The 17,241-nt window shown below is 41.3% G+C and overlaps 1 protein-coding gene across 1 annotated transcript; it reads right to left on the reverse strand.

Annotated features, from left to right (window-relative positions):
- Positions 1-6,637: 6,637 nt before the first annotated feature.
- Positions 6,638-16,540, reverse strand: LOC119658177. Its single transcript, XM_038065444.1, has 5 exons — positions 16,468-16,540; positions 7,767-8,127; positions 7,538-7,706; positions 7,165-7,476; positions 6,638-7,048 (listed from the first exon to the last, which is right to left on the reverse strand). The coding sequence occupies exons 2-5, from the start codon at positions 8,117-8,119 to the stop codon at positions 6,638-6,640; spliced, it is 1,245 nt and encodes a 414-aa protein (XP_037921372.1). The 5' UTR covers positions 8,120-8,127; positions 16,468-16,540.
- Positions 16,541-17,241: the final 701 nt, after the last annotated feature.

The raw sequence follows: 17,241 nt of genomic DNA on the forward strand, positions 1-17,241 counted from the left end.
TTTATCCCTTAGAAGGGCACGGTGCGGCACCCCGCAGACACAAGACCGATTACTTGCTTACCAATCCTCTATAAATTTATAACGTCCATTCTTAATAGAAGGGTCAACGCTTACCTCAAGACCAGGAACGTTCTGGCCGGGGAGCAGTAGGGCTGCCAAGTTAGGTTAAGGGGTTGCAAAGAGCAACTTATTATCGACTCGGTAGTTGGAGGAGAAGCAACTAGAAGCCAAAGAAACTTCTTTAGTTATTATTTCGATTATGCCCCGGTTTTCGATAGCGTCCCGCATACCTGTCTAATCGATTCCCCACGTCTGTATCGCATTGATCCGAAACTAATAGTTAGTTAAAGTTTTTGGGGACAGTCATGGAAAGGTGAAATACCGCCTTATCAGTGCGTACATTTGAGAGTGCTAATACTTCAGAGCCCATCCATGCACGGAGGGGTATCTACCAGGGGGATTTGTTGAGTTCCCTTTCATGGCTACTGAATGATGCTGGAGGGCATGGTTTTATAATAAAATATGGCCTATTTGCTAAGCGCGAATTGACACACTTGATGTACTTAGATGACATCAAGTTGTGCACTGATACTGACGACCACCTTAGAAGTCTGTTGCGAATAGGAGACATGTTCAGTCGTGATATTCGGAAGGAATTTAGGTTAGACAAATGTCGAGTCCAAACCATCCGCAGCCGGACATAGAAATGATTATCTCCACGTTCAAGGTATGTCCGAGATAGACTTCTACAAATGCCTAGGAATTCTGGAAGGAACCTATGTTCGAGTTGGTGATCTGAAAGATGCTCTGCTGTCCAAATTCTTGCGAATAATGAATAACCGGATTGAATGCATTCGCTATCCCTTCATTGGCTTATCTATTCGGAACATTGTATCGGAGGAAACGCGATCTGCAAAACGTACAACACAACTATATCCAAATTCCAAATGCATTATCCAAACTCTGCTGTGAAGCGAATGAACCTGCCTCGTGACATCGGAGATAGGGGCGAGGTTGACGTGGCCGCACAACATCATAGCTAAGTCGACTTGCTGCCCGCTTATTTTTACAGCAAAGAGCAGGCGAGACCCCTACATGCGGCTGCTTGTAAGGTAGACTATGGACTGACTCCACTTAACTGGAAGGATCGATCGTTCAATTCTCTGAGTGGGGTGAAGTCGGACCAAGAGGGAATCGATGAATGAAGTGGAAGGCAATGCACGTTTAACTTGGCAGCCATTTGTCGATTTGCATTTGTCCTACAAGTGGCTGTGTGCTGAGGACCTCTTTGCTGAGACGAAGGGAGAACGACTAGTGCAGAATGTGTGGTTCGACGTAAGAGACGTTGGACCATCTCATTTCTGGCTGCACTGCTATGGCACCGGTGCAATACATTACCAGGTATAATGCTGTATGTAAGGTGATTCATCAAAACCTTGCCTACAAGCATGGGGTGATCAGAGGAATATGTCCGGTTCACCGATATGTGTAACAGTACTTGATAGTTTTGCTTGCAGCATGTATTGAGACGGGCGAGTTTTAACTGATCGCCATATTCCGCACAACAAACGGTACTGATAGTCGACAAGACGGGTCGTTTCGCGTATATTATTGATGTTGCTTCCTCCATAATAGCAACATTGAACGGAAATACGTGGAGAAGAAGGTGAACTATGAGCCACTGGCTCGGGAAATAAAAAAAATTTGGCGTTTCGAGCGGGTGGTTGTAGTTCGCATAATATTATCAGCTACAGGTACTGTACCTAAATCCCTCACGGTTTCACTTGATGTCCTGGGGCTCTCACACAGTCTGGTTCAGATCATGCAGAAATACCCCGTTCTGCATACGTAGTGAATGCTGCGGGGTGTTCTCGACCGATTCTCCCATTGACCTTCCACCAGAGCCGATTTATAGTTTAAGTAGGTAAGATCGTTCGAGCCTAAATGCATGGCACTTAGTGCTAGCATTAGGTAAAATCCGATATCTGGCGAGATTGTGACAACTGGAAAATAACAATCGTTGACGCAACAGTCCATATTGGATCAGGACCTTGAGGTGTGTTAGAGAACTTCATTCAAAACCGTAACGGTACATTACAGCACACTGTTGGAGGCAATGTGGTCAGCATTGTGCTGGCCCGAGATTATTACCCCGATTTGACTCAGGCACTCATTTGCGGTTGAGTCAACTGGTATCCGAGATTGAGTTACGATAACAAATCTCTCTGCAACTAGTGAGATTTGAACCATAACCTTCCGCTACGACAGCCCAGCGCTCTAACCACTGGAGCCATCCGGACACACAGAATACATGTGGGTGAAAACAAAGCTCCGGGCCTGGACGAAATAGCAGCAGAAGGGTTTATATATTATATATATAATATATATAAGAACGGTTTTTTCAAGATATTTCTGTGAGCACATTTTAAAATTATATCAGTTCACAAGTAACATACGAATTCATTAAACAACTCTTGAGGAGTAAGGGAAAAATTTGTTATTGATAATTTTTTACAAAATGGAGGCCTGGAACAGTACAGTTCGTACAAACAAAAAAAGATTGTTTAGAAAAAATATTCGTTTTTTCAGCGAAAAAAATTCTTTCTTCATAAATTGCTGAAATCGTATGTACTTCACTAGATAATCAAACGAAGAAGTTACAATTAAATTTTCACGGCGATCGAATGAAAACTTTTCGAGTTCTACTGCTCCCCGATTTGGAGAAAAAAGCATTTTAAGTTTGAAAACGCTAACTTTTCAAAATAATAATAATATGATTGTATGCGCTGGAATGTTGCGTTCAGTCTCTTTGCCATATTGTAAAGTGAGTATTCTGTGGCTTAAATGCTATTTTCTTCTTAGGAATTACTCCAGAGGATCTAATTTGAAAATTACTTCTAAGTTGGTTTTATGCAAGACCTCCATTGATTATGAATCTAGGGATGTTTAAGCGTATTTTAAACCGCTGGAAACTAAAGAAAAAAAATCCAAACAGGTGTAACTCCTTAAGTTCGCCGTGGAGTCCAGTCCGAATATGCTCGCTGAGTCGATCCAAGCGTCCATTTTCGCGGGGATATTGTTTGTAGCATGGAAGTGGCAGAAGCTGGTACTGTTGCCCAAGGCAAACTTAATCATCATTCATCACATGTCATGTCATGTCAGACACTATGGAGGAAATTAGTGGTTCGTGTTCCTACCTATCTCGCTGATACTATCGATATCTACTTGCGAGAACCGGTTACCGGTTAGTATGACATCGATGCTGGAACGAAGGAGTACGTTATCTCCGTGAGTTTCCCACAGGACTCCACATTGGGCCAGTTATGTACTTAACCTTACAGTTTCAAAGGAGTGTTGGGCTACGCCGACGGCATTGCACTGGGTGTCGTAGTCAAGCATCTCAAAGATGTCAAGTTGTAGTTATGCGAAACAATCAGTTCTGTTGAGGCTTGGTTGGCTAGCGTTGGGCTGGTATGTGCTGGGACAAAGACGGAAGCGATCTTCATCACCAAGCGCCGGAAAAGAATCATCATCATTTCCAAATACTTGTGAGTGATAATAGATACAGAGCTCAATTTTATGTAGCACGTGGCATAGAGTTCCGAAAAGGCAACCGCCGCCAATTTGGTTCTGGCAAGAATAATGCCCCATGTTGAAGGTCCGCGGCATACTTGCGTGCGGCTTGTAGAATGGTGTGTTTCATCTTGCCTTTGGCCGGGAAACTGGAAGCTGGGCACTTTGAGTATAAAGGTTTTGTGTCCATCTTATGTGAGACACTCTCTATGAACCATTCGTACATTGCTAAAAATGCAAAATATTCCTTCATTAATTGCTAAACTTCAGATGTACATACATATCAAAGACATAAATATTGTACTAGTCCTAAATAAACAAACGTTGCCCGCCCAAATTGATCTAACGCATCTTTATGCATTTCCACTTTACTCCATGTCAAGAAGATTATACACAGGAAGAGCGACTTCAGCGGCAAAGGGGAATCTCATAGTGTACCTTTCGGGTAGGGACGAGGTGGGTAAGTGGTATTGGTGTGTTCATGGCGCCTAGATGATTTTCTTGTGTGTGTTTCTTCATCATATCCCAGCATTTCCTCATTTCCTAGGACAGAAAACATGGATATAATGTCGAGAATGTTCCACATGTTTGCCTATACCAAGCTTCCCATTGGGGAATTTTGAAGCATCATTCGCTCATTGATTCCATTAAAATCCATTACCATTAATCCAAAATGAATCTTTAAGGAAACTCTGCCTTTGGTTCCCGCTAAGATGCGCAAATCCATAAATAGCTGTGCAATGTCTGTTGTTGTGATAGATGCTGCCATATACTCGCTGTAACTCGCAGCCATGTGCTTGCAACCACGTCGAGGTACACCAATGCACTGCATCACATACAAGGCACTAAAGCCAGCCCTTATCCGCGGAGTTTTTCTCGTGCAACTGACATCGCGGTTGATCGTGTACAAGGCTTTTCCGTTCTACACAAAATTTCATCGTGGCATTCGGGAAGCCGAAATCCGCATCGAACTCAGACGTATGCTAGTACCATGGTAGGTTTGCATAACATACTAAAAAGTGAGTTCGCTGGGGGACGTGCAGCAACACCTTGCCTTACGGTGTACGACCCCCATAGCAGGTGCAATTATTTATTAGACACGGGCGCCGAGGTCCAGTTCTCCCTGTTCCCAAACTCAACTAGCTTTTTTTTTTCCAGCAGCTGAGATTAACGGCTACAAACTCCACGCCCATCACAACTTCCGGCTATAGGCAAGTAGCTGTGAGTCTTGGCTTGCGTGGCACTTTTTCGTGGCGCTTTATTTGGCTTACATCAGCAACATCACTACTGCAGTACATCACTACCGAGCGTAACCTCCCTGAGCGAGTTAAGTATGATACGAATCTTCTCGAAGGTACATCCTTTACTATACCAGAAGCTCGCCGTTGCGCGGAAAGAGTTTGAACAGCTACTTAAGCAGGGTATATGCAGACCTTCCAACAGTAGTTGGTCATCTCCACTCCATCATGATCATAAAGCCCAAAAGCAAATGGTAACCTTGTGGAATTATAGACGCCTGAATGCTTAGATATTTCCGGACCAGTACCCCATTCCACTTACCCAAGACTTTACACATTATTTAGAAAAATGTCGTGACCTTTGATCCAAGACCTATCAACGATTCCCTGAAGCTCTCCCAGATAATTCCAAAATAGGAATTTGCATACCTTTCGGAACTTTTCACTTCACACGGATGGCTTTTGGCCAGCGCAATACGGTGCAAAACTCCACTCTGTACTACGAAATCTTGACTTCCGTTTTGTTCACGTGGATGGCATTCTGGTCGCACCTTCCACCGAGGCCGAGCATTTGGCACATCTTGAGTGCATTTTTGAACAACTCCTTGATAATGACTCAATTCTTATCATTGAAAAGTGCCGATTTCTCCAGCAACTGGTGAAATTTCTAGGCCATTCTATCCTCCTGAGGGCTTATAATCCGACCCAGACAAAGTGCAACCGGTCGCGACTTTTCCGCCGCCAAAGACGGGTAAAGGCCTTAGAAGGTGCTTGGGTATGGTAGACTTTTACCGCCCTTTCGTGCTTAAAGGCGCTTATCGCCAGACATTACTTAAAGTCTTCCTATCATGGAGGTTGTAGGGTCCCCAGGAACCATCCAAGCATTTGAAACAATCAAGCAATCAGGTTGGTAGACGCTATTCTTTTGACATTCCCTCAACAAAGTGCACCTCTAGCCATGTTCGTCGACGCCTCAGACATCGCAGTAGGCGCTACTCTTCATGATGAAACAAAGCTAGCAACCGTTGGGTTTCTTCTCAAAACAGTTGAATCCCGCTAAACGAAATTACGGCATTTTGATCGTGAATTACTGACCGCCTGCAGTCGCACTCCAAATACAGTTTAAGGAGTTCTCCATTTTCGGCTCAACTTCCTCTATCCACTGCGAGATCTCCGAAAACGGACCTAAGCCATATATTCCGGCTGCTTTCCGTAACAAAGTGTTTCGATCAGTGCATAATCTTGCGCATCCCGGCATTCGGACAACGAACCGAATAGGCCCCAGCAAATATTTCTGGTCGTCCATGAACAAAAATGTAAATTTTTGCGCCAGCGGGTCCATCGCATGCTAAAGTTGTAAGGTCACTAGGTATGCTAAAAAGGAATTAGGTGTTTTCCTTAAGTCAACAAAGCGCTTCCGCACCATTCTTCTCGAAATTTTAGGCCTTTTGCGAGATTCGTAGGGCAACGAGCATTGCCTCACGATCATTTATCGGTCATCTGCAGTCCAATGGGATGCCATTATGGTGCGCGACAAGCCGTTCTGTTCTAATGTATGAATTGCCTAATTAATAGATGAATTATTACAACTCTTTGAATGAAACTTAAATCTTCAACGAACATTCTAAAATAAAGAATTTTGCCATTGGTTATTTGCAGAGGAATAAAATTTGACTCTCCCTTAAAACTGAAATGCAAAACTTCAAATAAAATTCGATATCGCACATTTTTTAGTAATTTATTAAATTGTTCAATTAGTGTAAATACTGAAGAAAATTTATTTATTTATGAAATCGATTTCAAAGTTCCCCGATTAAACAATGACATCAATCGAATAATCCATAACCATCGTATTCCATCAGCAAAATTTTATGACTTTCTAGGAATCGTTCTGAGGAGCAAGAGAGATCTCCGATTTTCTTCGCCGTATCTTCATTCCTCATTGTTTCGATACAACTATTGGCTGAATCCTCTTTATTCATTGCTACTACGGGCAAGACCAGAATTGAACTCAAGAATCCATACATTGCTTTCTTCCTAATTTCGTCTTTAACATTTTGAATGGTAGGAATGTTTTTATAAAAGCCTCGCTCGAGAGCTGCACGAAAGGCTGGGTAATAAGCCTCTTCAATCAGGTGATCTTTACCACTGCACAGAATATCTACTTGTAAGCTGCTGGCGAAAAAGTAATTAATGTCGAGCCCTATACTCCCTCGCATGCTTCCTTGGAAATCAACCTAGAAATAAATTAATACAAATAACTAATTTGTATCTACAGAATATTTATATAAATCTATAAATCTGTAACACAAACAGGATGTAGTTAAAGAATTATCTTTCGCCGAATACTTACGAAAACAGCATCATTTGGTGAATCCCCTTGGTGTCGGAAAAGGATATTGTTTACCCAACAATCTCCATGACAGATTGTTACTATATCATCTGATGCTATTCGAATGGCATCTAAAATCCTATTTGTTGGAGTTTCGTTTTTAAGATTATCTTTTAGTTTATCCACGATTTTTTCATGGCTGTGCCATTTTGATGCATGGCCGATAAGCCTTGACAGATTCAAATATAATCGTTTTCCTAAATTGGTTGGTGCGAAGAGAGCTGATGTAAATATTCCGCACTTCAATTCTTCTGATGTGTTCATCGACGGTTCCTTAATTAAGAAACTTCATTAAGAATGTTAATTTTTGAAAACAACAACAACCGATCCATACTTTTTCCAGAAGTAACATGCCACCAGCGTGATACTGCGCTAATTTAATTAAAGCAGCTTTGCTGTGATCCATGTCTAGGCCTTTCACCCGATCTGCTATTCTGTATCCCGGTACTTTCATGTCTTCGAAGACCATTGTTGCGATAGGTTCACTGGTAATGTAATAGCACCTAGCAATCAAATAAATTTAATACACTGCGAGGGATGGTCAATTAGTGATTTGAACTTACTTCGGCGCGATTGTTATTTCATCTAGGCAACTCTCAATTAGCGGCAAGAATTCAGAATACATTATCTTCTCTTTGTTGAAGACACCCATTTCAGCAATTGATGCTCTAGCTCCGTCCATGGGAATACTTTTGATAATGAAATTTATTTCGCTGCTCTCCGATCTCTTTTGGGTATAAACAACTTGCACACGGTAAATAAAGCTCAAATAATTTTCACCCGTGTTACTCCCCATTGAAAAATCCAGACTACATATGTCGACATCTTCAGATCCTGTTTGACTCGTTAGAACCCTTTTGAAAAATGTTTCGTCGAGGTATTCAGGAATGTTGTTATTATTCTTTTGGATAATCATTATGAAAGCTGAAATGCAGACCTGTGTGTTAATTTACAAATATCGATATGGTCAACTAATTTTTATAAAGGCTTCGTGAAAACAAAATCTGATTACGGTCTGTGTGTCAATCACATGCATTTTATTAGAAAACGGTTATGCCTTATTGACATGAAGTTTGTTGGGTATAGAAAATGCCTTATCCCACATATGAATACCGTGAATCTGCCTTGACGACATGTTCAGTTGGGGCTCAACATATCATACGTGAAAGGGGCAGGGTGTTTTTTTCTCTCCGAAATATTCTCCAAACTTTATGCCAATGTCAGGTTTTGATTAATAAATTCTAAATCTAGTGATACTTTTAGCTTCGTTCCCAAGCTAGAAGTGAAGAATCAAAGCCACACGATTCATTCTGAACAACAACATAAAAGTGGACCCCCAAAAAATTGGTTATCTGATCACTAACGCGGCCAAAATAGCTCACATAGTCCCTATAGAAACCACTCTGAAAAACAGGAACTGGTGCCTCCGTTGAGCGAAAGCATCAAAACTTCTTTAACACAACATGAAAATTGCTATGCGTTGTTGTTCTTAGAAATTTCACCAAAATTGAAGTATAACTCCTGAGTCTGGCACTTTTTTCTCAGACATCTCAATCGCTAAAATGGACCGTTAACGGCTCTCCTTGGCCTCTCTATTCCCTCCCGAGATTCTAAACTGAAATGCCGCTAGCGCAAAGCGTGAACGATAACGGCAAAAATTTTTAACAAGATCCATTTTGAAAAAATTTGACTGGAAGTGGTATAGTTGAAGTAAATGAAAAGGAGATGTTTGAAGAGAAATAAAACCAACAAATCGAAAGGGATTATCACATAGCGTTATTTGCCGGGGGTACGCAAAACCACGCATTCGCGGAATCATTGCAAGTGGGAAAGATGATTTTCTGTCTTGCCAAAAATACCATATACACATACCACAATGGGTCTGCTTTGTATCCACGAGAGAGGATGTTATAAGAATGAGAATAGAGGTGAAGTCCTGGTTCCCCCTTTTGGGCTCCTTATCAACCTGGTTAAAAAGTCTACCATGAATATCCTTCACCATATCATCGGCTATCTGCAAATCATTTAGTGGTACGGTATGTGGGTACTGATGGATTGTTTCAGTTTCCTATGGAAGAAACTATTCCTATCGCCAAATGACGCTAATCACGAAAAAATAAGTGTTCAATTTGGAATGCACAAATTCTTCCACACCCTCTTCCTATATTCAAACATAATTAATTGGATTTTTTTTTAAATTGGGGTCAATTGTTTGACAAACTTAAATCAAGGACCCATTCTCAGAGACTACCTAGCCGAAAAATTTGAAAAAGTAAAAGTGATACTCCTGTATAACGTCTAGGCATCAAAAGAATCCCATGCCAATATCGCTCAAACTAAGTTAAAAACAGTACATTACTAAATTTACTAAATTGTGTAACTGGAACCACCGTTTTTCTAAGATCATCAATAAGCAACATAAAGCATAATGTAAGGTATGATACTGGAAAGTTTGACGAAAACCCTCAACTATTATAATTAAAAAGCTATTATATAATAAATCTAAATTGTTATTCCCATGTTATTATAATTTCTCACTCTCACTCTCTAAGGCATCTTAAGATGTCAGTATCAAATTTAAGTGAAATCTGTCATATTTATAGGCCATCTAAGGGAGAAAGCTGAAAAAGGCCTTGAATGGCTGGCGCCGATGGCAATTACGGAGGAGAGGAAAAACGCAAATAAAAATCTCTTGAACTTACATCTAAAAATAAGTTTTACCTTAACCTAATTAAGAATTGGTAACTAATCCTAAAGGAAATTGATTAATTCAAGGATGTTATAAGGGGGTTGTTTATAAAAGATAATCTGTCATAAATTTTTTTCGTTAAATTATTCAACTTTACATATAATAAATCAACCTTGGCAGAGGAGTGCAGCGCACATTTTGTAGCAAGTATTTCACTGTTGTCAGGTGTCGGGATAGTTGAGTGGTTAGAGCACAAAGCTATCGTGGTTCAAATCCCACTGGTGGCAGTGGAATTTGTATCGTGATTTGACGCCGTATACCAGTCGACTCAGCTGTAAATGAGCACCTGAGTTAAATCAGGGTAATAATCGCGGGCGAGCGCAATGCTGACCAGTTGCCTCCTATAGGCTACTATAATCCTGTAGTGTACCGCTACGGTCTTGAATGAAGTGCTCTAACACACTTCAAGGCCCTGATCCAATATGGATTGTTGCGCAAACAATTTTTATTACTATTTCTCTGTTTTCTTTTAGCGCTGGCATATTTTTGTTCTTGCTTTTTTAACATTTTTACGATATTCCAGAAGGGTTTACCCGCTTTCTTAAGATAACCTATCGTATTGTTGTCAATTCCTTCTAAGGGCGTTTCTTTGAGCAATGAGTATGTTTTACTCTGAGGGAAAGGAAACGTTAACCATTTGTTTGTAGGGTGTTCGTGCTAACAAGAATTATGGTTCCCTAAATGTCGGTACTTGCAAATAAAAATCAACAGCGAATAGGAAAAACAAGTTTTTATTATTTCTAATATTATAATTAATCGCTAGAAATACTGCGTAATTACACTCAAAGTTGACCGAATGTTCGACTGAGAAATGCCTTGAAGATCAATATCGATGTTCAAAGTGGATTGACACCTTCCCCAATCAGCCTCTTTAAAGTTGGGCAAAAAATTTTTCTGGTTGAGATGGGAGAAGTATCGAGTTTAAAAATTACTAGTAGATGGTCTGAATTGAGTTCATTTAGTACTTCGAAAAGGGAACAAATGTTTGGAATGCTGCAAATTGCCACATTTATAATAGATTCTATGGTGATGCTACTAACATAGTATGCTGCTCCCAAGCCCAGGTAAAGGAGGAGTATACTCTGTACTATTCTCAGTAAAACAAAAATCAAATGCTGAGATCAGGGAAAGAGAAAAATAGAGTATAGTTGGAGTTATTCTACTATGCTAAATCCTACCTGATCTCTCTTGGTGGACAGGTGCCACGACAGGCCGACCAAGAAAATGTATACAATGTCGTTACAAACATGATGATCGGGTCACAAGCCTCGGAGAAATACTAGGGAGTCCATCTCAGTCGACGCGGCAGGACGGACCCCGGTCCTGTCGAGAAATGGGCAAGGGTTCTTGACGCATGGACGGTGTCAGGACGTAAGCAAGTTAGTCCGAACAAAACAAACAAAACAAATACCTGTCTGCGCGCTAAATGTTGGTACCCTAACTGGAAAGATGGGGAAACTCGCAAGAGCCCTTCGGAAAAGGCGCATTGACATCTGCGCTCTGCAAGAAACCCGATGGTCTGGTGCCAAAAGCTGCGACATTGAACGCGAACGCGGTAAAAATGGCTATAAACTTCTCTATTTTGGTAACCCACAAACTCAATATGGTGTTGGCATTGCCATCTCAGAGGGTTTCCGTGATGCGATTAAAGAAGTCGAACGATTTGATGATCGTCTGATGAAGCTCACCATTATACCAACTGATCGCACCATTCACTTCTTCACCGCGTACGCATTACAGACAGATCGACCTGATGCCGAGAAAGATGCCTTCTGGCAGCTTCTCGATATTATTATTGCCGGCGACCTTAATGGTCATGTGGGTGAAAAGGCAGACGGTAACAGGTATCATGGGGGAAAGGCGTTCGGAGCGCGCAATGAGGGTGGCGAGCGTATAATCGATTTTGCGGACACCCATGACCTTGTACTTATGAATACATGGTTCATAAAGCGATTGTCTCATCTTCCTACATTTTATAGTGGGAACAGTAAAACGCAAATCGATTATATTCTCATAAGACGCCGACATTTTACCAATGGCACTGATGGCAAACTCGTTCCCTATGAGACCATCGCACCTCAACATCGACCGTTGATTGCCGTTCTGCGAATTAAGCCACCGATAAAACAGCGTGAGGAACGCAATGGCTCGCGGCACATCAACTGGTGGCGATTTGGTGAGAAGAAAGAAGAAACGATCTCACTCATATGATTGCCGAGCATTACGAATGTGGAAGAATCATGGAACCAAATAAAAGACACGATCCACAAAGCGGCCCCTGCAACCCTCGGGGTCACCAAGCCGGATAAGCGGTACATTAACCGAGATACCTGGCTTTCGAATGACGATGTTGAAATGATGGTCCGTGAAAAGAAATGCCTCTACCACTAATTTCGCGACGATAAAACGCTGCTAATTGGTAAATTTGTAAGAATGCCAACCGGGAAGCAAAGAAAGCCGTCGCTGTCACCCGAGTGAACCATTACAAAAATCTTTACCATTAACTGGACACTCGGGATGGCGAGAGAGATTTCTATCAACTTGCTAAAAGCCATAACGAACGTACACAGGATATCGAACACTTCTGTTGCGTTAATGACAGGAACGGGGCTTTGCTTACCAACCGTCGAGCCGCAATGGATAGATGGCGAGAATACTTCGAGCAGATTTCAACTGAAGAATTTGCTCATCCTCCACTTCCAAAATCATTGCCAACATTTGGATCAGTTCCACCTGTCAGCGCAACTGGTGCTCAGAGGTAGCGGTGAGGAAGACGGGGCGGCAACCTTGTCGGCAGAACCAAAACCAAGTTGCCGAGGAGAACCTCCATAGTGGTGGCACCGAGGGACGCTGTACTCACTTTCATTTGCCGGCCGTGATGCAGAAGGCGAATGTTTCAAAGGCCTAATCAGGGCATTCAGACCCGAGTCTGCACGGGGACTCATCTGAAGTGGCAAATTGGTGACGAAACCTTATCAGGGGTATACTAGTACCATGGGAACCGGGAAAGCCCCTGGACTCTCATACTTCGGGTGAACTCCCGTTGTATGCGAGTACAGCTCGGTTATTTGCGGTAGGCCCCCTAATGGGAGTTTCATGGGGGTTGTGGTTATGCTCAAGCGAGAAGAGACCTTCGGGCCTCGGCGTGGTGTTGCGTTTCAACACGGGTGCGTACTCCTTAGTTCGGAAGAGATTTAGGTAATTCTTGCATCAACCAGTATGAATGCTAAGCCATGCACTTGGTATAGACTGGTACCGTTGTTGTTTGTCTCAGCGGAGGTCTGATTGTGGTCACAAAATCAATCCGTGTCTGAAGAGGACCGTAGGATCAAGTCTCCACGACAGGTACCTACGTGAAACACACAGGGCTTAGCTGTCAGCACAACTGATGTCGAGGAGGCAATAAAACGAATGAATTCGGGGAAAGCCACAGGACCTGACGACATCGAATCTGAGCTCTGGAAAGCGAAGAGCTGGGACCCAACACTGTGGCTCAGTGAATTCTTTAACCGAGTTATTCAGGAAGGAAGAACACCATCTGACTGGCAAGAAAGTCCCACTGTTCCAATATGGAAAAAGAAATGTAGTCCAGCAGAATGTTCAAAATACCGTCCGATCCGATTACTTTCCCATGCCATGAAGATTATTGAACGCATTCTTGACAACCGTATTCGCGAAATCGTTGAAATAACCGTGAATCAGACAGGATTTGCCAAAAACTGCGGAACTACTGACGCAATACACGCTGCGCGGTTACTCATGGAGAGACACCGCGATAAGCATCGCCCTCTTTACATTGTATTTCGGGATCTAGAAAAAGCGTTTGACCGTGTACCACACGAACTCATCTGGTATGCTTTACGACAACACTTAGTACCAGAAGAACCCGTGCGCAGGGTCGAATTGTTCTACCACGATCCGAAAAGTAAATTTCGAAGTATGACGGGTGTATCAAAACCGCTTCGTGTCTCTGTTGGTGTTCATCAAGGAAGCGCCCTCTCACCACTCCTCTTCGTTCTTGTCCCGGACACCGTCACACGGGATATCCAACGTCCAGCGCCCTACACACTGCTTTATGCAGATGATGTTTTCCTAGCATCTGATAGCAAAAATGATCTTGAGCAACCTGTCCAAAAATGGAATGATCGCCTCATGCAATACGGTCTCAGATTGAATCTAAACAATACTGAATTTTTACCAACCGATCCCCATGAAACAGGCACAATCACTGCAGTGATCTGCCTAGAACTGAGCGATTTAAATATCTCGGGTTAACGCTATCAACCAATGGAGAACTACCTTACGAAATTGTTTCACGCATTAACGCAACCTGGATGAAGTGGCGTTCCACAACTGGTGTTCTTTGTGATCGATGTATCAACGAACGTCTCAAATCGAAAATTTACCAGAATGTTGTCCGTAAACGGCGTCCTGCGGTAATGGAGACGAAGATGTTACGTTGGACTAGTGACGTGACACGTTTTGATCACATTCGAAATGAAGGTATCCGCGATCGTTATTTGGTTGCACCGATCGTGGAAAAGTTGCGAGAGAGGCGTCTTCGATGGTATGGTCACGCAATTCGTACTAACGAGAATTCACTTGCCAAGATTGGTCTGAACATTGAAGTCGGTGGTAAACGACCAAAAGGCAGGCCTAAACAAGGGTGGCTTGATACGACGAGCCCACCCCACTTGTGAATGGGACAAAGGCTGAAGAAAAAGAAGAAGAAGTGATCGGCAAATAGAAGAGGAGAGATAGGATGAGATTATAGAAAAATATTTAAGATGTTTCCTGACTTGTTGTTTTTTCTACAGCCCTAATTCGGGTGCTTGCAATTGATGTCCACCCATTTAAGAAGCTATCCTTAGTTCACATAATTTCCACAGATCATTCCTACACGATCTCTCACTAATGCCGTTCCTATTTTGAGCATATCTCATCTTATGTTATAAACTTCAACGCACATTTTTCTATCCGTATATAGCTACAAATACAACCTTTATTCAACCTCCTTTATATTTTTCCAATAAAACATACGTACATAGATATTATACTCTCCCTAAACAAACAAACTGCCTATTTCCGAATACTGTATCTTTATATGCACGTATGTAAACTCCTACCCATATTCCTGAGTTACTTCGTGCACAAAAGCATACATATGTACATATATAGTACGCATACTTATTACGGTTGGTTTAACGAACAAATATATCTATCTGAATTAGACACTACCTGCAAACCTCATTAGCACGCAGACATGTTTGTATATAGGTATTATACTATATACCTATATACAAACATGTCTGGTTAGAGTAATTGATATTCATATACAAGTGACAAGTGACTAAAACAAAATAATTCTTTGAGACCCCATTCATAAGAACTCATTTCGTTGTAGTATTGACGAATTTATATGTGATGATGACGTCATATAGGTTGTAGAATGCACGAAATTCACAAAAAAGACAGTTTCACCCCCATATAACTTTGTTATTAATAGTTGGATTTTTTTTCAAACTTATGCATTATGTTCTTTATTAAACCCATGCCAAATTATGTACTTCTGAAATGAACATAGGGGGGTTGCCGTGTAAATTTCTAAAATGTGGAAATATACTATTATTAACTTTATTTCTGCAGATATCGGAACCGGATGTATTTTGAGGCCTAGATTTCATAGAGATGCACCACTATGATTTTTTTCAGATTTTTCGGTTGGGTAGGTTCTGATAACGAGACAGACTACACTTTTTGATGGTCATATTTTGAGCCCCCACTCGACTATGTTTCACCCAATATCAAATATGGAACCAGTTTTGAAAAGTACTAATTGAAATTTTATGAAAAAAAAGAATTTTGCACCCTCCGTTCACATGTATGAGGAGCCCCCCCCCCCCCCCCAATCGGTTTAACCGTAGAGGTAGTTTCATGATTTTTTTCATTTTTTTCGGCGGGGTAGTTTCTGAGAATGAGTCCTTTAAAGAAATCATCACTTTTCAACCCTCCACTCCCCGCTTTTTTAGGAAATCTCAAAACTAAGACCGGCTTGGAAAAGTACTAATTAAGAGCTTTCATTTGATACCCCACATGACTATATCTGATGGAGACATGTATGGGGATCCCCCCTAAATCTCAACGCAGGAGGATATCACTCACTGCATGTCTGGGGGTCCACAGGTCGCACCTTCTCACCAAATTTCGTGTCAATCGGTAAAGCCGTTTCTGAGAAAAGTGCCTGTGACAGACAAATAGACAGACAGACAGATGGACGGACAGATAGACAGTGAACCAATTTTAATAAGGTTTTGTTTTGCAAATCAAAAATAAAGTTCTTATCACTGGAGACTCTTGGAAGTCTCGGTACTCATCACAAAAATGCCGTAATTTGAAGGTAAACATTTTAATAACGCAATCGTATGTTGACAATTCTAGTATAATCTGTTTTCACTGCCATTAACATAAACTTCACTAATTCACTAACTTTCGAAAAACGGACCTGTCAACAATACCTTTGTAATTAATTATTACTTGTTTGAACCTCCGAAAATTTAATTACAGCCAGAACGCGAATTTTTTGAAGACTCACACCTCTAAGCTGCAGTTGACTAGAAGATTGAAATAAAACAACGGCTGCTTTTATACTGGCTGATCATCTTCAACCATTAAAATAAATTCAAAGCAGTCAGACCCTGAAAGCCACCACATAATCGCCCATATCAGAAAAATAAATTGCTTTGTAACGATGAATGTTTTGGGACTCTCAAAATAAACCCACGTGGTCGAAAATTTCATATCAGATAATTTGGATTCATTGTCTTCTCCGACAAAAGCCGATGTACATAGACTTAGATTTTGTATGATAAGTTGATTTCTTCAGCTGCGAGTTGCTCGTAATTATGATTCTCTTGAACGGAGGCACTACCCATATTTGCTCGCTGCGAAAGCCATATATAATTTTAGCGGATGATTAGCGAAAATTTAAAATTATGGAATTAAAGAAATTCAATTCATTTGACAGTCGAAAGGCAGAAATAATGGCAAGTTAACATTAAAATTTCTAATGTAGATAGAGGCTTGACTTGGCTTGGCTTGGGAGAGCTTGACAGTTCTTTCACCACACTAGCTATTGTCACGCACGAGGACAGAATGTTAACGGATGTATTACAAAAGAGGAAAAGGAAAAAAAGGCTCCTTTGCACTATTTATAATTCTCCTTCGAAAAATTATTAAAAAAATAAATTTCTGCAGTGCTCTAATCACTTGGGGTTACTAACAATTGATAG

The sequence above is a fragment of the Hermetia illucens genome, chromosome 5 (genome assembly GCF_905115235.1).
Source record: "Hermetia illucens chromosome 5, iHerIll2.2.curated.20191125, whole genome shotgun sequence".
NCBI lineage: Eukaryota > Metazoa > Arthropoda > Insecta > Diptera > Stratiomyidae > Hermetia > Hermetia illucens.

Bases quoted from the DNA above. Each gene is read 5' to 3' on its own strand.
- LOC119658177 (XM_038065444.1), bottom strand. From the start codon at position 8,119: ATGATTATCCAAAAGAATAATAACAACATTCCTGAATACCTCGACGAA. The intron at 7,707-7,766 runs GTAAGTTCAAAT...TTTGATTGCTAG, and splicing joins GAAATAACAATCGCGCCGAA to GTGCTATTACATTACCAGTG. The intron at 7,477-7,537 runs GTATGGATCGGT...TTCTTAATTAAG, and splicing joins GCATGTTACTTCTGGAAAAA to GAACCGTCGATGAACACATC.